This window comes from Symsagittifera roscoffensis, chromosome 1 (genome assembly GCF_963678635.1).
Source record: "Symsagittifera roscoffensis chromosome 1, txSymRosc1.1, whole genome shotgun sequence".
In the NCBI taxonomy this organism is placed as follows: Eukaryota; Metazoa; Xenacoelomorpha; order Acoela; family Convolutidae; genus Symsagittifera; species Symsagittifera roscoffensis.
The window spans coordinates 19,030,424-19,053,829 of record NC_087062.1 but is presented as its reverse complement, the minus strand read 5'-3'; the positions used below and the strand labels follow the sequence as shown (position 1 = coordinate 19,053,829).

Genomic DNA, 23,406 nt, shown 5'->3' with positions numbered 1-23,406 from the left:
GAAGGCAATAATTTTCTCAAGTGGGCGTCTATTGCACCCACCGAGTACTGTGTTACTTATCTGCCTTCGGACTGCCCGAGCTAGACCTACTAAAATCCTCAGGGCAGTCACTTTTCCCAAAAACGTATTATGTTTCAATCCACACCAATGAGTCACGCTCTTTTTAATTTAGACTTAATGTCGCGAATATCCGAGTTCGGACCTGTTTTGTATTAGTCTGGTTCTTTTTGAAAGGCAAGTTACCAGTGCAGTCACTGATACCTAGCCTGTGTATTAATAACCTAATACCTCTCGCTTTTTAGTCTTTCTTTCGTTTACCTAAGTCCTTAAAAAAATAATACCCCTCCGGATTGGCACAAATAGGACCCTTCCGGACTGTCAGAATATGGACCCCTCCGGATTTGGACCCCTCCGAGTTAGTTACTATAAGACCCCTCCGGATTCGGACCCCTCCGGTTTTGTGGAAAAGAGACCCCTCCGGATTCGGACCACTCTGACTTTGAAAAGTTTCGACCCCTCCGGATTGCGAGCCCTTAGCTCTGTCAAAGTAGCTTTTCGTAGTTTTCTTAATTTCAACTTATACCCCTCCGGATACGTTCTGCGTTGCTCTTATGCTGTTTGAATTAACTGGGAAGGGTATAGGATCCTTTCCTAGACCCCTCCGGATTGAAGTTAAGGCACTTATTTGACAATTCACACTAACGGTGAAGGGTCTTATCGCTTGCCTAATTTCGACTCTATTATGGTTGTCTTGTGCCTTCAGCCCTCCCTTCTTGTCTAGAACTGTCCTAAGTTACTTAGTTCAATCGCTATCAACTTTTGGTAGGGGTATAAAGGTTTTTCAAAAAAAATTTATAAAACGTGAAGGGTGTACCCCTCCGGATTTGTGTAATTTGCTAAAAACAATCTCAAAAATTTTCACGCTCGTTTTTCCGAAAAATTTCTGATCCTATTAGTAAGCTCAGCTAATTTCTGATCTATTGGTACCAAGATCAACTCGATATGCTCAGTAGTTCCAAAGTTATTAACCAAAACGTCTTTTTTTCAAACTCAAAAAATTTTTTCTCTTATAGGTTCCGCCTAACTTTTTCCGCAAATCTGGTCCTTTCGACCTAAAAATTATTGATCCGAGCTCAGAAGGCCTATACTCTTCTAGTTCAATGCAAAAGACCCGATCTAAAACGCTATTGTAGAAAAAATTTGCGAAAAACTATGCTACCTGGACCCCTCCGGATTGATGAATCCACCAAATAAAACACGTTATGTTCGATTTCTCTGCAACCCGTAAGGCTTTCGGGTAGCGGGTTTTAAAACTTGTAGATTCACTAGTGGACGTTGTCCGAACAACTATTTTTACTGTCCTACCTCAAAAATTTCAAAAAATTTTCTAAATTTTTAGTGTTCCGTTTTCTCAAAAATCACGAAATTTCAGTTTTCGGTACCAAAATAGTTCCAACCACCTTCGAACTTAACTTAACCGGTTCTACCTATTATGGTAGTGCAGTTACGATGTAACACACGAACTTAGCGCTTTTTTCCGTTTCAAAAAATATCGATATCTCAAAAATCGCGACTTGTGGGGGGATCAAAATATCGCTATTTTGACCCTAAAAACCGGTCTGTTTTCGTTGTTTTTCACAGTCCGTTTCGCGTTACCGAGAAGCTCCGGCCTAAAATCACCGAACTCTGACTATTTGGATTCGGTACCAAGCAAACCTGTTTACTATCACTCAACGAATTCAAATTTCTCATTCTAAAAATTGCTACTACAGCTTGTCCTGGTTGTAATTTTACTTTTCTATCCAAAAAAACTGGTACCTTATTCTCGTCTGTTATTATCCTATTAATTGGTCTCTTAACATACTTTCGGTCCGGGTTTCTAATCCGTATCAGACCGTTGTTCAAGTCAATCATCACGTCAAAATTCCTGACAAAATCTCTGCCCAAGATGAATTGGTCGGCGTCGTCCAAATTCTCTACCACCAGGAAGCTCATCCAAAGATCCCGTCCTCCCATGTGGAGGACCGTTATCGGTGTTCTTCCTGCTACGTAGATAGCTCCTCGATTGGCTGCGGCCAGTCGGAGATTAGTTGGAATTAGATCTTCCCGCGTGAAGCCCATTCTTTCCCACGTTTTTATCGGCATCACACTCACTACCGCTCCTGTGTCCAGAAGCCCTGTGACTCCGATTTTCGTTCCATTGGTGTCGAGTAGATGTGCAGCCACATCTGCCTCATATCCAATGTGTACCGCGTCTTGTTCCATCATGGCGTCATGGCCTATCCTGCGGACTTTGAGTTCCTCTTCACCCAAATAGATCTGCCCCATTTGGTCATCATCCGTTGTTATATAAGTCCTGGTGTAAATACTGATTCCATCCACGTTCAGCATTACTTGATACGGTCCATAGACTTCCAGGTAGCGTCCATGAAGTTTCTTCATGCGAGGGCCACCCGTTGTTAGTAGTGCCCTCACAGCTCTCGACTCGGTGCGTGGCTCCATCTGCCTCAGATAGTCTGCATATGTGTCCAAATGCATCAAAGTGAACTCAGACGGTTCACTCAGGTTTCTGATTACCTGATGCCCTGCCACCGAGATTATCGACTGTATTTTACTTCCTTGCGGTACCATACTGAACCTCTGACCAGAGATAACATTGAGTTTCATGCTCAAGCTGCTCGGTGCTTTTGCCTCTTCAACTTCCGTTGCTTCGAAGGCGTTCAGTTGCTCCTGTAATTTCTCATTCTCCAGCTCGATTTTCACCTTTTGTTCAATCTCTTTCGTCACTAGTTCCTGCTGTACTCTATTTATAGCATCCCTCGCAGCTGCCCTATAATCAATTTTGAAGTCATCGGCCGCAGTTGCTGGTTCCGGTTCACGCGCTTCTTCTGTTACCGCTTGCATCTTCTTCGCCACCAGCTCTTGAGGTTTATCCTTTCTGCTTGCCTCCGCTTCACTCAACAGGCGAGCCTTGCTGGCTTTCACTCCTGACAGTGCTTCCTCATGTCTTGGATGCTTGATGTCTGCCACTGCATCCCAGAATTGCGGACAATCTGATTTAAAATGACCTTCCAAGTTGCAAAAGAAACACCTCGGGCCGAATTTCGCAATTACTCCTCTCATGAAATCCTCATGGTCCAACTCTGACGCATCTTCGTCCTCGAGGCTAAAGCCTATTGCTTTCATGCCTTGTTTGTAAGCTGGGCATGCTGACACATGATGGTCAGTTGAACTACAATTAGCACAAGAGCGTCTCTTGTCCATATCATCCCTCGGTTTGTACCAATTGTTCCCTTGATTTGCTGGTCCGTTGTTAAAATTGCCATAATTGTTCTTGTAATATCCAGATCTCGAAGGAGGTTTCAACAAAAGATACTCTTTTGATTTGAGCCTCAACTCCTCCGGTGTTGGCGCATTAGTTGATAGTGGTGTGTAATGCGTTGCTAGCATCGTACGAAGTTCATCATTTTTCACACCATCGATGAATTTTGAGGCTACGGCCAGGTTCATCCTTCGGTTTGACTGATCCGGTTGGCTGCGTCTTCTCAGCATTTCCAAATCATCGAGAAACTTGTCTATTGTTTCATCTTCTCGTTGCCTCCGTTTCTCGAAGCGCATCATCGCCTGGTGCCCCTGCACCCCTGATCCGAAACGGTTTAACAAGATTTCGAAGATTTTCTCAGCAGTGTCACGTTGATACTGTTTCTTGGCCATGACACAGTTCAGGGCTGTCCCTTCTAAGTTGCTGGTGAGCGCGCTGCATTCCTGTCTCTCCGACAAGTCCTCTTCCTCGAAATGCAGCTTCATTACCTCTATCCAGGTATCAATACAGCCATCAGATTCGTCTTTGTAGCATCTTGGTTTCTTAAAGACTCTTCTGGACTTCTCACTACGTTCATTGGTTCTTGATAACCTCGTCAGGAATGTCTCTAAAGACCTGTTCAGGGGTTCAAATGCTGTGGCCATTGCCGTAGCATCCCTTGAGTGTCCCGCTTGAGTGTCCTCACACCTTGTCGAAGGCTCTGTGTGCGGTGCATCCCTGCAATCCGAATCACCATGAGCGTTTCCCGCTTGGCCCATGTGACTCCTCCTCGGGCTTGTATGCCCCATGTTGCCAGAATCGCTTCTCCCAGTCGCATGTGTGCTTTGCGTTGGTCGTTCGTTCGAGGTTTGTCTGTTCCCCGTTGAACTTGCTCTACTGTTCGGGCCCCATGCTGTATTACCCCTTGTGGTATAGCCTGATGAACTGCCCCTGCCTCTAGTGGATCCATACGTCTTCCTCCTTTGATGTTCATTGAAGTTCACCCTCGGTTCCCTGCTGGGACCTCCCGAGTTCGGCTCTCCTTCTTTTGGTCCACTCTTGCTGCTTAGTAGCCCGTCCAACCTATCCATGATAGCCTGAGTTCGCCTCTCCATCATCGCGTCTATCTTTGTGTCAAGAGACCCAAGAGACTGCTCTTGCTGAATTCTTAACTTCTCCATGTCGGCTCTTAAGCGTAACTCCCTCTGTTCCGCCTCTCTTGTCATTCGCGACAAGTTCCTCGTCATATGTTCGTCCGTTCTTTCTTTCAAGCGTTTCTCGCTTCTGCCAACTTCTTGTCTGTTGCGGTTTATTTCTTCCCGCAGACTTTCTCTTTCAATGTGAAGTGCTCTTTCCAGTTCACTCATCCTTATCGACATCTGTTCATTTTGTTCTCCTAAACTGCCCACTATGTTGTTTAAGGCTTCCTCTAGTGCTGCCCTGTTATCCATGAGTGGCGTCACTAGTGGTGGTGTAACTCTGTCGGTCCCAGGTAGCTTCGTGCTGGTAGAGATCCGGGCCTTGATTCTCTGTCTTGACGTTTTATCATTATCTATTTCAGGATCCGCTAACGCGTTGCCAAGCCCTCTGGTTCTACTCTCTTCAGGTTGTGGCTCCGAACTTGTCCTAATCGCGAAGTCCTTTGACTGGCCCGGTGTGTTTGCCTCTTTGCTTATCGTTGTCACTACACCAAATTTATCCATGGTTCCAGTCTCTCTTCCGACGTGTGCCTCACTCTCCTGGATCGAACTATTGAGACTGACTTGAGATCCAAAGTCCCCTTGCTCCTCTTCATCCTCTTCCTCCTGGGACTCCCCATCGTTTCCTGCTCCTCCTCCCATGCTGAATGGAAAGATGTTTCCGAAGGTGTTCTTCATTCTTTCTGAGAACGATGATGAGGTTGTTTGTCTCCCAGTTCCGCTTGCCATCATACTGTTGTCTGTCGGAGATCTTCTAGTTGCCGTTACTTCAGTTGAGATGTCGGACAGTTCCGACATCTCCTCTCGATCCAATGTCCCGGTGGAAGTGGCAAAATCATGGCCTTGTTCTACCGGAGTAGATTCACTCGCCAGCCTTCTGCCTCTCCCTTCCAGTCCATTTACTCCCTGGTTGTCGTTCATGGTATGGTCCGTATTGACCTCCACCTCTAACAGTTCTTTTCGCTCTTCTGAGGTCTTCTGACTTCTCGTTTCAACCATTCTGCCTGAAACCGTCTCCTCTTTATCGGACCGGGATCGCTTGATCCAATCCACAAAAGGATCGGTCATCGTTTTTCTTTGCTTTTCAGGTATGAATTTCCTAGAGCTATTACCTCGTTTTGGTATCCTTGACTTGTCTAAACTCATTCTTTATTTGTCACTTTCCTATGCCTACTCTTGACTCAATTGCTAGAGACCTTATAGTTTTATTAACAATAATAATGACACAACACAATAATTTCACCAGATTCTATTAAATAGTGACCACGAATCCCTGTATGTTGTCAGAGTACAGTTTGTATAAAATCTATTCACACTAGCCGATTATCGGTCCAAAGATCTGGAAACTAGCACAATATGATGTTATCAGTCAATTTAAAAGATAGTGTACTCACTACCCAATCAAGCACAGTTTAGGTTGATTTAAAATCAAGAACAAAAAATATATATTGACACAATATGAATGTATATATATAAAAAAAACGTATGTGTCTTGTACTCTTAGTCGGTCGCAGTACAATAGTCGAACCTGTCTTTTAAAGAAAAAGCTTTCCCTGCTTGGTGCTGCACCAAACAGACAAAACTTTGAAGGCAATAATTTTCTCAAGTGGGCGTCTATTGCACCCACCGAGTACTGTGTTACTTATCTGCCTTCGGACTGCCCGAGCTAGACCTACTAAAATCCTCAGGGCAGTCACTTTTCCCAAAAACGTATTATGTTTCAATCCACACCAATGAGTCACGCTCTTTTTAATTTAGACTTAATGTCGCGAATATCCGAGTTCGGACCTGTTTTGTATTAGTCTGGTTCTTTTTGAAAGGCAAGTTACCAGTGCAGTCACTGATACCTAGCCTGTGTATTAATAACCTAATACCTCTCGCTTTTTAGTCTTTCTTTCGTTTACCTAAGTCCTTAAAAAAATAATACCCCTCCGGATTGGCACAAATAGGACCCTTCCGGACTGTCAGAATATGGACCCCTCCGGATTTGGACCCCTCCGAGTTAGTTACTATAAGACCCCTCCGGATTCGGACCCCTCCGGTTTTGTGGAAAAGAGACCCCTCCGGATTCGGACCCCTCTGACTTTGAAAAGTTTCGACCCCTCTGGATTGCGAGCCCTTAGCTCTGTCAAAGTAGCTTTTCGTAGTTTTCTTAATTTCAACTTATACCCCTCCGGATACGTTCTGCGTTGCTCTTATGCTGTTTGAATTAACTGGGAAGGGTATAGGATCCTTTCCTAGACCCCTCCGGATTGAAGTTAAGGCACTTATTTGACAATTCACACTAACGGTGAAGGGTCTTATCGCTTGCCTAATTTCGACTCTATTATGGTTGTCTTGTGCCTTCAGCCCTCCCTTCTTGTCTAGAACTGTCCTAAGTTACTTAGTTCAATCGCTATCAACTTTTGGTAGGGGTATAAAGGTTTTTCAAAAAAAATTTATAAAACGTGAAGGGTGTACCCCTCCGGATTTGTGTAATTTGCTAAAAACAATCTCAAAAATTTTCACGCTCGTTTTTCCGAAAAATTTCTGATCCTATTAGTAAGCTCAGCTAATTTCTGATCTATTGGTACCAAGATCAACTCGATATGCTCAGTAGTTCCAAAGTTATTAACCAAAACGTCTTTTTTTCAAACTCAAAAAATTTTTTCTCTTATAGGTTCCGCCTAACTTTTTCCGCAAATCTGGTCCTTTCGACCTAAAAATTATTGATCCGAGCTCAGAAGGCCTATACTCTTTTAGTTCAATGCAAAAGACCCGATCTAAAACGCTATTGTAGAAAGAATTTGCGAAAAACTATGCTACCTGGACCCCTCCGGATTGATGAATCCACCAAATCAAACACGTTATGTTCGATTTCTCTGCAACCCGTAAGGCTTTCGGGTAGCGGGTTTTAAAACTTGTAGATTCACTAGTGGACGTTGTCCGAACAACTATTTTTACTGTCCTACCTCAAAAATTTCAAAAAATTTTCTAAATTTTTAGTGTTCCGTTTTCTCAAAAATCACGAAATTTCAGTTTTCGGTACCAAAATAGTTCCAACCACCTTCGAACTTAACTTAACCGGTTCTACCTATTATGGTAGTGCAGTTACGATGTAACACACGAACTTAGCGCTTTTTTCCGTTTCAAAAAATATCGATATCTCAAAAATCGCGACTTGTGGGGGGATCAAAATATCGCTATTTTGACCCTAAAAACCGGTCTGTTTTCGTTGTTTTTCACTGAAAAACGATATAAGACTATTAATATAGGCTATATAAGTAATAATATTAGTAATACTATACCCCTCCGGGTTTGTTTATTATCCGAATTAAGGTGCTTAACTCGGATATTCGAAGTTCGGTGAAGGGTCACTACAGTGCAGCACTGTCGAGCCCCCCACAGATTACTATCTTACTTTTTGTACCAAAAGGGATACAAAACTTGTTAACGATACCCAACAGTCGATTGTTGTTGTCGTTGAGCCCCTTCTTGTTGCTCCTTGTACTGCTTGCCGGATCGGTCTTCACCCAAGACCCTTCCGAATTGAGCGCAAATCAGCTGACCCCTCCGGATTGAGCGCAATTTATCATTAACGTGCTTAAATGCTCAAATAACCCTACAGTACAAGCCTCACAAACGGGCTACAAAACTGATTGTAACGATCCTGACTGATATAAATGCCTGTAATAACAATATATCTATCAACAACAAACGGGGGGGTTGAATCACATCTTGTCTGGGGGGATGATTTCTACTAATTTTTTACTTTTTTTTTACTGTTTTTGGTTTTTTCGGTTATTTTTTATGTTTTTTGTTTTTCTTGGGTACTATACTACTTTTTGTTTGGTTTTACTTATATCGTTAAGTGTTTTTGGTCACCAACCACTCAGGGGACGAGGGGACGGCCGATCCCTCCACACTTCCTGGTTCGTGAACTTTCGGTCTTAACTAGGTTAAAAAACTATTCACGGCAATCCGGAAGGCCTCCGCGTTCCGAACTACCCTTCCGCCCCGGCGGTTTAGGCCTATTAAGGGCGTTGATGTGAGCATCCGCTCGGCGCGGAGTGCTCGTTAACGGTTCTGCCGGTCATGATGTTAAAAAAGAATAACACCCAGGAGCGCCATAAAAACATACATGTAACATTCGCCCGGAAGATACATATCGACGGATAACAAAACTAAGTCTTAAGACGACTGGCTAGCGTCTAAACAGAGCTTTGCATGTTTTTCACCGTCTCTACCAAGCCAGTACTTTTCGGTGGTCTTTCTTACATCGGGTCGACAAAAACGTTACTGCTCTCCGGCTTCGACCAGAACGCTCAAATTAACTGAATTACATGCAAAAATAGTGAGCTCATGGCTGGGTCTCAGTATCCCCAGACCATGAGGTCACTCCTAAAAACAGGGCTACTACTTATTATATTACTATTGTTTTTGTTTAGTAGATAAAAATCATCATCTCCATCGAAGATGGATCAACCCTTTCCCCCAACTCCTAGCTTCTCATCCTTATCAAAATGAATCCAGTTGTTAATCAAATTCAATTCAGGACATGACAAGAAGCTAAAAGTTTATATAAAAGGCTAAAAGTTCCAGTCCCGAAACCCTTCCGGATTCTTGAATCCAGTGAATCAAGCTCCTTAAGTTCAACTTCACGCCAATCCGGAAGGCTGGTTCTCACCCTTCACCGTTGTTGGCAACGGCCTTGCAACTATTGTAGCAGCACAATAGTTGCAACTTGGAACGTTCTCTGCTATTGTAGTTCGTTGTCGTTTTTCTTTAATCTCGATTTTCGTTCTGTTCGCAATCACAGATAAAGTTGTTCTGTTTTTTCACTCGTTTGTTGTTAAAAATGGCCGTTTCAGCATTTCTCCGAAATGTGACGTCACCATTCGAATTTTTGAAAATTTAAAATACTAGAGTATTCTAGCTCTCACCGTTTGGCTAAACGTTCCAATAACGTCGCTAATCCTTTGAAATCATCAACTCGGAAGGCTTACTGCTAAAAATTCGAAGCCTGCATAAATTGCATTTTGGCCATTCTGGTCGAATGTCACAATGATCAAAGATCATAAAAAGTGTCACACACATCATTACTTCAAAACTTTAAAAATTCAACCAATCATAACTTTACAAATATCACTGAAATTATATAACAACTATTATGTAACATTTTAAAACATTTTGTCACAAATTTCTGAGAGTTTTCTTCATTTTTATTTTCACATTTTCGTTTTGTGGCTAATTTTTATGCTAACATGTAAGTTGTTTCAAAATTTTGTTGTTTTAGCCAGAATTTTTCGATTCTGGAACTATAGCCTTAGTGTCAGCTCCCTACTTCTAAACTCGTCGCGCGTGCTAAAAACTAGATCTGAAGAGTAATGGATTAGTTGCGGTACCGTATGACAAAGGCGTGGGTTTTTGTGTAATGAGAAAGGACACCTACGAGAACAAGTTGTCGGATACATTAGATTCAAATCAATTCAGCAAAAGTAAAGGAACAAGTGATGCGATTGTTTTGAAGATAGAAAGAGACATCAATAAGGAGTTGTTGGCTATGAGGAAAAAAGATGAAATAAGTGAGAGTCTCTACACAAGGATGAGGTCTACTGGGGGGCAGCCCGCCAGGCTTTATGGTTTGGCGAATGTGCATAAAGTGAATACCCCATTAAGACCGGTCCCCTCCTTGCCTGGTAGCTCTTATTATAACTTGAACAAAATTCTTGCTAATTTTTTCGAGAAAATTGAGGTCGCAAACATCGAAATCAACTCACTAGATGCGAGAGAAATCTTAGAGAGCACTAATCTTGAGCCCAATGAAAACTTGATATCTCTAGATGTGAAGAGTTTGTACACAAATGTTCCACTGAAAGAAGCGATAGACATAGCTCTGAGAAAACTGTATGAGCAAGATGAACCACCATCAATTGCTAGGAAAACTTTGAATAGACTGTTGAACATGGCAGTTAGTCAAGTCCGTTTCAAGTGCAATGAAACATGGTACGTTCAGAAAGATGGTTTGGCAATGGGGCATCTCTTGCCGTTATTTTAGTAAATCTTTGGCTGAAGCAGTACGAAACTGTTCTATCAAGGGATATTCCCGAAATGTTTTTTCCCGAGAAAGATCTTCACGGAATATGTCCTGAATGCAATAAGAAAGTCACGTACAGGTCAAAAGGTGTAAAATGTGAATGCTGTTCGAACTGGTATCACGTAAAATGCGGTGATATATCAGATGATGAGTATCGAAATATAAGTGAAACCGTCTGGTACTGCAGAAAATGCATCGCAATAAGGGAGAAAAATAAGTCAGGGCAACAATCTAAATTGTTTCTCCGTTACGTTGATGATATAGTGAGAACAGTGAAGGGTGATCCTGAAAAAACGCTACGGGCTGCAAACGTACTACATCCAAATATACAGTTCACAATAGAGACACCAAACACAAACGGAACTTTGGCATTTTTGGATTTACAAATTAGTATTGACAAAAGCAGGAAAATTAGCTGTGGGTGGTATCAAAAACCAACAGATACAGGCACCATACTCAATTTTAGAAGCTGCGCCCCCCTTCAGTACAAGAGAAGTGTGATTGAAGTAACTGTTCACCGGGTTTTCCGCAGTACGTCAACATGGGAAGAATATGATAAAGCCATGAAAATCAACCGTGAGCAGTGGTTGGATAACCAATATCCGGAAAGTTGGTTCTCGCGGGTTGCATCCCATGCCCTTGAAAAGATCATCAGCGAGGGCAAAAACAAAAAGAACATAGCTGAGAAAAAGAAGCCATGTGATTATAGCAATGATTCACCACCCATCTTGATGGTCCAATATAGGGGGAATCACAGTCAAACATTAGCAAAAAAAAGTGCGCGATATCACCAATGCGCTGATAATATTCACGACGAGGAAATTGAAAACTTGTATGCCCTCTCTAAAATTCTCCTTTTCCAGCTAACTGAAATCAAAAGTGGTGTACAGACTTGAATGTTGTGGGTGCAAATCCATCTATGTTGGCCAGATGGTCCGCCATCTCACCACAAGGATTGAGGAACACCGAAAAGAGGATACCCCAGTTGGCCAGCATATAAGGCAGTGTGGTAGTGAGCGTGGTAAGTCAGAGTTTAATTGGAAAATAATCGACCAGGCGTCCAGCAGCATCAAGTTACTTACATTAGAGGCGCTGCAAATTAGGAAAGAGAGACCGGCAATTAAAACGCGCGACGAGTTTAGAAGTAGGGAGCTGACACTAAGGCTATAGTTCCGGAATCAAAAAATTCTGGCTAAAACAACAAAATCTACTAGATCTTCATAATTGTCATTTTTTCGCTCTTCCGCTTCAGCCGTACCAGGGTTACAAACAGACCCGGCACTAATTCTACTTGGAGCCTAGAAAACTACTACCGTTACATCCCACAAGAGATGCTTACCAACAGCCCATGGAACGAGCGTCAAACAGTCTGGTCGCTTCTAATCGGTCCTGTAGAGGTGTTGTGGTTCTAAAATAGACGTAATGTGAGTAGAGATAAACTCTGCTTTATAAGGCCATTCAGGTTTGAATGCCTAGAGAATCTCCCTGCACTTTTGAGGCCAGAAAGATCATGCCGATCATCTTCGGTAAAATCTTTTCCGCACACGCATTCATGCCATTCACATATTTTTGAGCCTAATCGAAGTCCTATCGCAATTCTGAATTGTTCGTTCGACAGTTTTAACCTTAATTTTTTGCACGGGATGACGTTCAGCCATTGGAAGCTAATTGTGCCAGTCGGTTATATTTGGAAATTTGACCTTGAGTAATGCGAGAGACTTGATTTTGGGTGAAATGGAAATTTTCAAAATTTGAATTGAGCATGTCATGCTCAATTTTCTCTCGACAACTGAAAATCTTAGAAAAATAAGATCAGAACAAGCGAACTACAATCGCGGAAAAGTGGTCGGAAAAAGCAGCGGGAAATTGCTATTTGCAATTTCCAGAGATATTATCACACTAGAGTAGAGCTGTCTTATCTTAAGACAGAAGGCAGAACAATTGCGAACAAAGAAGAGACGAATTAAAAGTGGACCAGAGTGAACCATCGGTGGAAAGGTGGACAACCGAAGTTTCTCAATGGTCAAGCCCCAAAACTCAATTCTCAAGCTAAAACTCAATTCTCGAGCTGGAACTTTTTGATTTAAAACTACTCGAGTTAAACTTAATTCCATTTATGCTAGAGTTTCTGGTTAATTTAGTTACTCCGATTCTAGAGTGTGCCGGTACGTAAAAACCCAATTTAGATTTCTTGAGTGTGTTTTATAATTGTTATGTTGAGATAGGGAGAGTTTTAGGTTGATCCATCTGAAATGGATCAAAGTTCCACTGTCTATTAAAAAGTAACTCTACGGACTGTTCCGACCCTGTTTTTAACGGCGTTCGCGTATTTAGGGTATTTTGAGAATTAGTATGGGGACGTTCTCATTTTCTAGAGTGTGGGGGTGGTACTTTGGTAGTGGCCTTTAAGCTGTAACGAGGGTTTTAGTCTCATGTCGCAATTGAATCGAATTGACTCCGACCGTTCGATTTAGAAAAACACAAAAGATAGTGTCCCTCACTCTTGAGCCAATATATATATATTGCCTATTTTTCTTTAACCTCACATGTGACTTAAGTAGGTGACTGTTACAAATCTATCTTGGAACTCGTTGAAGCTTTCTATGTCCGTTGGTTTGAGTCGTAAAATTAGGTCTGCATTTTCGCTGTCAAAAATTGGCTCTGTCCATTTTCTTTGGATTTTATATTCCGGAGCCAGTCAATTTTTCCAAGTTCAAACCATCATTCAAGCGCATCATCATAGGTTTCATCCACACGCTCCAAACAAATGATTTCGTTCAAGGCATCTTTTGCTCCTACTGCTGAGGCTAAGAAAGCGGGTAAAGCTAGAAGACGAGCGGCGGAAACGCCCAAGACAATTTTGGCTGCCGGGAGAACTGCTTATGAAAACTGGTTATCATCCATTTTCACATAGCGACCTTGTATAACGAATTTCTTAGTAATTTGTCGTAGCGTTCCGAAAAATCTTTTTGCAAAAAACAAGGACTCGTACGCAAAAATATAGGAGTTTTGGTATGCTACAGCAATTTTTCAGGAGGAAAAAGCAATAATGGGCGTCTAGTTTGTCAATGACATCCGAAATTTTTTCAAGCTCCGTAATTTTTTCGCCGAGCAATTCTTTTTGGCAAAATTCGCCCAGTGGAGATCCTAAAATGAAGAGTACCTTTTTTTTGTTTTATTTCTATTTTGAGGCATATTTTTCGAAATTGTGTTAAAATTGAGTTATATTGTGTACTCGTAGTCGGTCCCAAAAAACAAAGTTCACACTTCTCAGTGTTCAAGCTCAGGCCGTAAATTTGTTATGATTTCAGAATGTTCCTAAGGTCCCGGAGTACTACCTTATAGTCGTCGGCTAAATTGCCATCATCTAAAAAGCAGATGTGAATTTTCGACTCCAATTTTTGACTAGTGTCTGAATTGCTTTCGCAAAAAGGGTGGGGCTTCAGGATCACCTTGCTGAGTTCTGTCTTCTGACAATACGACAGAGCTTCCTTACAAAAGGTAACTAGGTTTACTATACATGCAATGGGGGTACTTATACAATTCGGGGCAACTTGAATAAACATGATTCAGCATTGTTTCTCTATTTAGAGAGTTAAATACATTCTTAAAATTTACTTTTAAAAGAACAGTGCATTTTGGATCGTCGTCGCGTTCAATTAGGTTTCGAAACGAGTGAGCAGCTACTTCTGCTCCTCGTTTGCTACCGCATCCTACCTGTACATTTCCGAAAAAATTTTGTCGCTCGGAGAGGGCCTTGCTTCCAGCGCATTTAGCCGCGATACGATTGATGCCAAAGAGTCAGATGGCATTCAGTCCTGGGGAAAAAGGACGACTTGCTGAAGTTCATGAAAGCAACAGTGAAGTCCAACGGATGGACAGTACTTGCGACTTTCATTGTACTTGAGAGTAGCGACTTTCATTGTATTTGAGGGTTGTTGATTATCAATCATTGCGCAAAATCTACAAATAGCACTGAGGGTCAAGCTGATTTAATCATTTGCGGGGAAGGAATTGATGGTAATCCAAAAACAACCGGATATGTTCAACCAGGGAGCACTTCATTGGAAAAATAGAGCTACGTTATAAAACGACTGGCTAGCGCCTAAACACAGTTTCACATGCTTTTAACCGTCTCTACCAAGCCTGTTCAACGAGTGGTTTATTAATATTGGGTCGCCAAAGTCGTTACAATTTATAGGCTATCGGGCAAACCGCGCATGTTAACTTAGTTACATGCAAAATAAGTGAGGTAATGGTTAGGTCTTTGTATCCCCAGACCAACAGGTCACTCCTAAAAGCAGGGAAACTACCTAATTATTGTATTACTATAGTTTTTGTTCAGTAGATAAAATCATCATAAGCATCGGAGATGGATCAAATTTTTCCCTCAACTCCTAACTTCTCATACTCTGAAAACAAACTTGATGTTAATTATTTCAGTTCATGACATTCCGAAAAGCTTAATTTGGTTAAAACCAATTTTTACATTTCTTCTCCGAAACCCATTCGATTTCTTAAATCCGGACGAAGAGCTGTCATTCTGAAGATCAAGAAAGTAATGAAATCATCCCGTTAGCCTTCCTAATTCTCGGGATTTTCTCCGTAACGATTGTTGCTGTGTAATTATTACAGTTCGGAATGCTTTTCTATTATTTTCTTTGACTAGAGTTTTCGTCGTCTCTCTCGCTAATCACACGTGTGTATTATATCAGCAAAAATTATTGTTCTGACTTTCGCGGTTTCAGTTCTCGGTTTCTGATGTACGTCCAATTAGAAAACTTAAAAATAATTTCGTCAATCCAAATTGACCCCTCCGAATACGTTTAGTTGAACGATTAACACTATTAATTGTTCAAAACAGCCAATTCTCCCACTGAGTTGTTCCAAGTAAAATTTCGTTGATGACATGCATTTCAGGTCATTCTGGTCGAATGTCAGACAATCCCCGGATAGCCCTATCAATGTCCTCAATGCACTTCGAGCAATTCATCAGAATGGTACAATGGCACCGAACAGATTTTACAAAATGTATCAAAAAGATTTTTATCCACATCACATTGACCAACTATGTACTACAAATGGCATCATACTACACTGCTATAGCCTTCAAACAGTTTCACTAATCTGCACTCTGAGAACATGACATACGACATAAGGTCTTTTTGAGCTTTAGGTTCATTGTCTAAAGTTGAACTTTTTTCTTCTAGGGTTAAAAAGTGTTGGGACGCTGGACAGTCCTGCCAGTCCAAAAACTTAAATTATCCTACTACGCTTCTTCCTCCCTTCGAAAAGTTAGATGATTTTGAGCCTGAAAATTAAAATTAGGAAACTCGATGGTTCGAATTGAAACAATGAAATAATCTCCCTCTTCAAGAGATTACCCAAGTCTTTCATGTCACCACAACGTAAACAGTCCTCTTAGTTGAATAAAAACAATCATACAGGCTGGAAAAATTTCAAAATATTCTCCACTCAAGCCTTTCTGAATAAACAGCAATTGTATGGAAAAATATTCACTAAATCACAATGCAATTTCATAAAAGTATCAAAATTTAACTCAAATTAATTCAAGTTTTTCCTTTTATCCAATTTCAATTAAAAGTTTACTTAGCTTCGTTGCTCATTCGAGTTTTTCTCACTGAAAACAATTCTGAGTTTTAGTTTCCTCCTCTTTATTACTTTGTTTTTTTCTTTCCTTTAATTTTCGTCGTTTAGATGTTCTATAACTTCTAAACTCTTCTAATTGTTCTTTTGCATCTTGCCATCCGGCTGTTGTTACTGTTCCAGCTCCTCCTCCTGCGACATCGACTTAGCAATTTCAGTTTCTTTTATCTAGCTGAGTTCCCGTATTCCATCATTTCCATGTACCCACCAGCGGGCTCATCTGCCGAGACTGTCTCCGATACTGTCAATCGAATCGTGCGGCTCTTTCATTTCCGTGGTTTATGCTTGATGGCTTGAAATCCATGAGGGTACTCCTACCATTTTGGCTGAGTATCTCCATTTATATCGTTGCTCCAGTAAGAGTGCGGTCGCTCCTTTTTGTTTTATAGCTGGCTGATCTCAAGCCTGCCATGAAGGTGGGTGGCACCATCGCTACATCTGTCATCTGTTTCGATGTGCCAGATGGCAATGTGTCAACGCCTTGCCCTATATCAACGGCATCCTCTGCTTGTTTTTGTTTAGCTGAATTAGAGAGATACACCACTTCCTTGTTGTTTTTTGGATGCGTCAATTTGATAGGTTAGTTTGTCTCACTTTCATCAGTGATTGAATCAATTAGCAATTCGCTCAGTCCCCCGCGGCACTCATGCAGTTTGTTAAAGATGTCCTGCACCAATAGACTGTTGAGATCTGTTTCCAACATGAACTGGGTCCCGTAGCACTGCACTACCGTCCTGAAATCTCCATAAATCAACTCTGTTCTGCTCTCAAGATCACGGCTGTAGGCTTCTCACTCTTCTTCTGGCAGGGTTCCCAGGAGAGGTACTCGGGCTGCGCCTTCTGTTTTTCTCCTGCGTTGGGAATCCGCCGAAAGCTTTTTTCGAATATTCTTTCCAGGAGAGCTGCTGTTCAGCAAGTTATGAGCTGCATTCATGAAGTTTCCTTCTCCGCTTGTTCATTCGTCCCTGCATTCGTCGCCGTTTCGGCTTCATCCAGGAAGTTGAACTCCAGGCTCGACGCACCATCTACTGAGGCTTTGTCGTCATCTTCTTCCACTTGGTCAGGATCCTGCTCCATTGGCTCTCGGGCTGCTAATTTTCTTGTTCTTCGTCATCTCGCTCTTTATTTTTCCCCGACCCTGAAGGTCCTTGTTCACCAATCATGGCTTCGGTTGATAGCTTCGGCACGACTAGCTCACCTGCAGACCGGTCGTCTTGTTCTTCGTGCCTTATCACAACTTCTTCGTAGCCGAAGGGCGCTAGAGCAGTTCTGGTCAGCCGCTTCCCATTTATTGTTAACTCTGACCTCGCATTCAGGAATATCAGTGCAGCCTCCTGCAAATCTGCTTTCCCTCTCATAATGGTTGGCACCAGGTTAATCCTGGCCCGCGCCTCTTCGAAGATTCCAGGTTTAGGAACTGCTGCGTTGCTCATTCTTCTCCTCGTCGACTCATCTACGTATGCAAACTGCGTATAATTCAGCACAACAGCGGTTCTGTATTCCTTCAGTCATCAGCACGGCCTATCCCTTTCCGATGTTTTCTGATCCGAACGTCACAAAAAGTCCCGGGATCACCACGATAGAAAATTACGTAACGGCCTTGGGGAAGTCTCGTATTATATAGCGAGAAAGTCCTGGTAGATTTTCGTCAGGAAAGACGCGGTCCATCTTGCCCCAACTCTTCCAACATACTATCCGTCCTCTCAAATCCTTTATCTCCTCCTAAGTTCTAAGTCCAGAATGCCTCGAGTGTCGTCTGGCTCATTCTGCACACCAACTCCGTTGACTACTCTCCTTCGCTCTCCGCCAGGGACAACTATCTTATGAGGTAAGCTTGGATTTTCGCGATCATCGTTGGACCCCGCTCGAAATCGTACATGCCTAATGATACTACTTGAGGAGTTAAGTTCAGCCACTTGTTCGCCTCTGGTTTTGTTCGCAAAACCATAGCTTCCACGTGCGCTTCTGTTTCTATGGCATTCTAGCTCTTAATACCTTTCTCCTTGCCTTCCATTCCCCTGAACCACAGGTCATTCGACATGTCCAATATCACTTGATGATCGTCATTGGTTCCTGGTTTCATCTTGAGTTGTCTGCTGACATTGGACAGCTTCAATACCAACACTTTGTCCGGCACTAGCAAGTGTAGCTAATGGTCTTTCAATCCTCTCATGGCGTTCGAGATATCTGACTATACTGCAGGCAATTCTGATCGAAACGGTCTCAAATTTCTCGCTTTAACTTTCCGATTTTGTGCAGGTATGATCACATCATACTTCCCCTCTGAGAGGAGCGTAGTTATCACTTACACAAGTTTCATCTCGCCCCGGGATAACACACATATCTCCAGGGATAACACACATACTGGCTTCGGAGATATCTTCTGGAATCCGCCTTCTTTCAAGACGTCCATAATCTCGCCCATGGACTTCAGAACGTCTTTGGTTGTTGGCCACACAGCAGCCTCCACCGTGGCTGACTCGCTGAGTCTGCTCAAGAGACCTCTGCTGGCCAAATGATCGTTGACGCGGGTGAAAACAATCGTTATCAGTTTCATCTCCGTTTGTCGTTAAACCCCAATTGCCATTGATATGGATTGCGTCCAATCCAGTTTGGTTCCTGCGAACATCATCGTTTTTGGCCAGAACAAGGAATTGGAGGTGTTCACAAAATTCGAGCTCGCTATCCATAGTTTTTTGACCTTTCTCATTTCTGCTTTCTCATAGGCAGCAAAGATAGTCTCGTCAATTCTGAACTTCAAGTCCCCATATCTTTTTACATCACCTTCTTGCGTAAGATGCTTCGGATAAGATTTCTCCATCACATGAGCTGGAGGCGCTCGCACCTGTTTGAACATCTTCACATTTTGCCCAGCGAGTGCTCTTTTCGTCAAGAATCTTCCCGTTCTCTCTTCTCTAGTTTGCTCGCTGTGATTTTTCGTTCATCTTGCAAGGATCTGGTATTCACGGGACCCGTGGTGTTGTTCGGGGTCAGTCCCTTCAATCCGGACTTCACTTTTCTTTGCCCACACTCGTCGTCGTCCCTGATCTGGAGGTGCCTGAGGTCGTGTGCGTCTGGCTGACTCGTCCCAGTCCTCATCGAAGATAGATAATCGTTCTGGCTGGTGCCTCTCCCAGTCGGTCCAACACATCTGACCCCTGTTCTTGGTCATTCGAGGTCTGCACTACTTATGACACGGCTGGGACAGACCTTAGACGTGTATCCAGGTTAGATGGCACAAAAATTGAAACTTCCGGCAAATTCGTCGCTTTCTCAGTTCTCAACGCTCCAGTGTCGAATAGCTCAACCTCTAACTCGTCCAATCGCTGCTGCAAGACACTGTTCATTCAGGCTTGTCCTTCTATGGTGTCGAAGTGTATTCCATCAGTTTTGAATCTGGCCTGATCTAGAGCTCTCAATTCGTGCTCCAAGTCCATTAGGATCTTTCGTCCAGCATTGCGACTTGCCAGAATACGCACTAAATTATTCCACCTCAGACTCTCTCATTGTGTCTTCTCGCTGAAGCTGACTGTAATCTTGCATTCATTGGTATAATGCAGATGACCAGTACCGCGCACTGAAACTTCTGCCACACCGCAGTAAACGAGTACACTAGCATTGCTTCCCATTGACCTTCTTCTGAATCTGAGCATCTGGATACGTTTTTGGTGCCTATCAAACTCGTTACCTTTACAATTCTGCCCGGTATCATCAACTTAATTATTCGATATAGCTGTTCTACTGTGGCACCTCGGGATGATATCACCGTAGTGATCCATGAGGTTCCCAAACACTCTCACAAGACTCACCCACTATCAAATGTGACAGGCCGAGTGGTGGTTGCTGCAAGTTGATCTATTGAAACATGCTCGCATGTCCTTGTCCGGGACTCCTGTGAAACTATTCTTGATCTGGTTTTTTTCTGTATGCCAAGTACACAAAACATTTTTTTTACATTGGTACCTTCCTGATATTTCTAGTGGTTTTTCCTGACTCCGTTGTCGTAGCAGCTGTAGCTCTTTTTCACTTAATCACTTCCCAAAAGAGCTCTACTCTGCCAGTATCATCAATTGTCCCATTTTTTAAAATACTAGACATGCACTTCAGTTGTTTGACACAGCTCGCGAGATGTCAGGAGTAGCTCCATCGGCAATTGCCCACGGGGAACGCTTCCTGCAGGCAACGGTCGTTCCGCCTTCACTATGCCCAGTCGTTCTGATTGCTTCCTACCTCAACCGTTCTATCTCTTCTCCTTGCTTCTTGTTGCAATTCTCAAACATTCTTCTCCACATGTCTGTATCTTTTTTCTCACGCGGTTCAACTCGTCTCTCGTCTCATTCAGATCTTCCATTGTCTCGTTCGTCTGTAATTCTTCTTTTTCGCTGGCTTTTTTGGCTTTCAACTGTGAGCTAGACGAGGCAGCCTAGCTAGTCATTTCGTGACGGAAAGCTCGATGTCTACTCTTCAAGCTGTGCCTAGGCCTGGCTGGTTGAAGCATCTCTCCAGGCTGGTACGTTCTCGCGGTAACCAACCCAGATTCGTGCGCCAATCGCTTCCAGAGAGTGCTTCATTCATCCAACTCATAACACGCAGGCTTGGGCGTCCAACGCTCCCTGCTCGGCCCAAGCTGCAATCAGCAAGACTTCCGTGGGGCAGATCGTTAGACTTCTGTGAGGATGTTCCTCAGAGCAGCCGTCAACATGACTACCTCTGAGTCATCTTGGGCGTAGTCTTTTTCCAGTAGCCGACGCTAGGGCTCGTCTATGACTGGCCCTATCTGAGACCTCGGCTAAGTCTATCAACTCGTCCTAATTGTCCAATCTGGTTCGTTCTGCTATTTGAATTCGATAAATTGATTTGCGACAGGTTGGAATTTAGAGATGAAATCAATCAATCAGTATCTAGAAACAAGGTCATGACATCACATCTTTCAACAATGCTCCAAAATTATTTTAAAACAATTTTTTTTTCAAACAAAGAATCAGATAAAAAGATTTTGATCTTGAAATATATTAAAACTCCATTCAATCAAGAGACGGCGGCTTTGCAGATCTTGGAAACCGATCTAAGAAGGGACAGTCCACGCTTCGAACAATACTGATTGAGCATTCGTTGTCAATAACTCTTCCAAAACAGAGATCCTAATAACATTACAGAGAACACATCCTACTCTCAAGCTACACTCGGCCTATACTTGAATAATATTTCCTATGTAGATACACTTCTTTGCGCGTATATCAGCGCGTACAACTCCCAAAGATGCAGTCGTCCTCTGTTTGGGTCATTCACCGGGAGCGGGAGTTCTTTTCCTATCCTCTCATCTAGGAAATCTCTTACTCTTGTCAGGGAAAAAACCAAATCTTCAGGGTCCGCGTGCTGTTTTTCCGTCACACTCCTCACCGAGAAGCATAAATACTTCCCTGGTATCTGCAAAGCCGCCGCAGGCTAATTGTGGTCTTTGTTGTTGTTGTTGTACTTTATTTTCAAGTCGGAAGCTAATGGCATTCTAAAACTCATATCCCCGGTGATGGCTATCGCACATGTCCTAGCCTTAAGTACAAAATCGCTATATGTTACTATTATGCTACTCGAGTATTCACTAGGCAAGTTGAAATATGACTCTACTGCTCTCCCCATGTCTAATTTCTTAGATTCCTCACCTGTTTCTGCCTCTAAATCACCTGTTTCTCTTGTAATTTCTATACTAAAAATTTTTCTTGTGGGTATGTACTACTCCCACTCCCTGGAGAAAATTATCCATAGACGTCTCCGTCGATCGCATAACCGATATTAGGTTGAGATTGGACGCAAGAATGAACAATAGCTCTTCCTGGGCTGACAGGAAGGGTCATGTTATCATTCTTGATGTAATTAAGGCTCTCGCGGTCTACGTCCTGACTCGTGACACTAGTTTCCTTGGGTTCTGATGTCATTTCGTTCAACCACTCCAAGACGCGCAGGTTTATCATTTCTTGTTCGAATGACTGCTGTTGTTCATCGTCAAACTCCAACTCGGATTTAGATCAATCTTCGATCCATTTCTTGTCTTGATCATCAACAATGTCTACTTCCTGTGACGCGGTTATCTCCTCCAGACAATTTAGATCTTCTACTATCAACTTCAGGCTACCCTGTCCACTACGAAGTCGTCCCCCTAAGGATTATACTTCTTCCTGGGTCTTGCCCCGTCACTTTGTCGTGTCTGCATCAAACAGCGCAGATCCGGTTCCATGTTTTTGGTAATCTCTGTCTGCTCGGTTTTTTCTCTTTCCTTTTCTGCATAGGTAGGATTTCTTCATCCACATCAATTATCTCGTTAGGAACCAGGTCCAACGGCGGGCTGGTTCCTTCTTCCAGTGCCTCATTTCCATCGTTCTTTTACCTGGTTCCTCGTTGACTTCGCAAGCAGGGTCCATCATAAGGTAATCACCCTCCTCCATGTCTTCAGGTATACACCAGTCTTCTGTGGATGAGATATGTGGTTTAATGTTCTCAAAGTGTGCAGCTGGGCCGGTACTAAGCCTGTAAAACCGTCCCTCCTGATGGCCTTCCGTTTTCATAAATGGCTTCTCCGTTTTTTTGGGAGTTTCTTAATGCCTTTCGTTGGGATCACGTCACGTTCTGAAAAACCCAAACGTAGTCTTCTACTGAGCAAGTTTTTGCACCAGCAGCTTTCTTATCAAACTTCTTCCTCTGCCTCGAATGAGCTTGTTGCATACTGCGTCTACATAAGTCGTTTAGCTCCTACTGTCGTCTGATCACATCTCTTATATAGACTTGTGGTGATGTCTTCTGGTCTTCATGCTCAGGGTAAAAAAAGTCAAGGGCAGAACCTTTTCATGCCCAGACAACATCAGGTGCGGACTAATTCCTGTGGTGGAGTGCTGCGAACTGTTGTAAGCTCCCATCACTTAAGGCAAATATCTATCCCAATCAGTCATCTATCGGGAACAATACACCGTCAACACCGACACTAGAGTCCATTTTTGACTTTCTACTAAGCCATTAATATGAGGATGGTACGTCGTAGAATGAGTCTGGGCTACCTGAGAACGTCTCATTCATGTCTACTATCTGACTGAGATGCTATCGGTAATCCATGTCTGGCTATCCATTTATTCATCAGATGATCGCAAGTCTCTTCAACTGAGACTGTTATACAG

The 23,406-nt window shown here is 42.8% G+C and overlaps 2 protein-coding genes across 2 annotated transcripts in view; both read left to right on the top strand.

Moving 5' to 3' along the window:
• LOC134839386 (cilia- and flagella-associated protein 221-like) overlaps positions 1 to 23,406 on the top strand; it is a 475,835-nt gene that overhangs the window by 69,829 nt on the left and 382,600 nt on the right. The gene's annotated exons all lie outside the window — the stretch shown is intronic.
• On the top strand, positions 9,914 to 10,537 carry LOC134851256 (uncharacterized). The gene has a single exon (XM_063867297.1). The coding sequence runs from the start codon at positions 9,914 to 9,916 to the stop codon at positions 10,535 to 10,537; it is 624 nt and encodes a 207-aa protein (XP_063723367.1).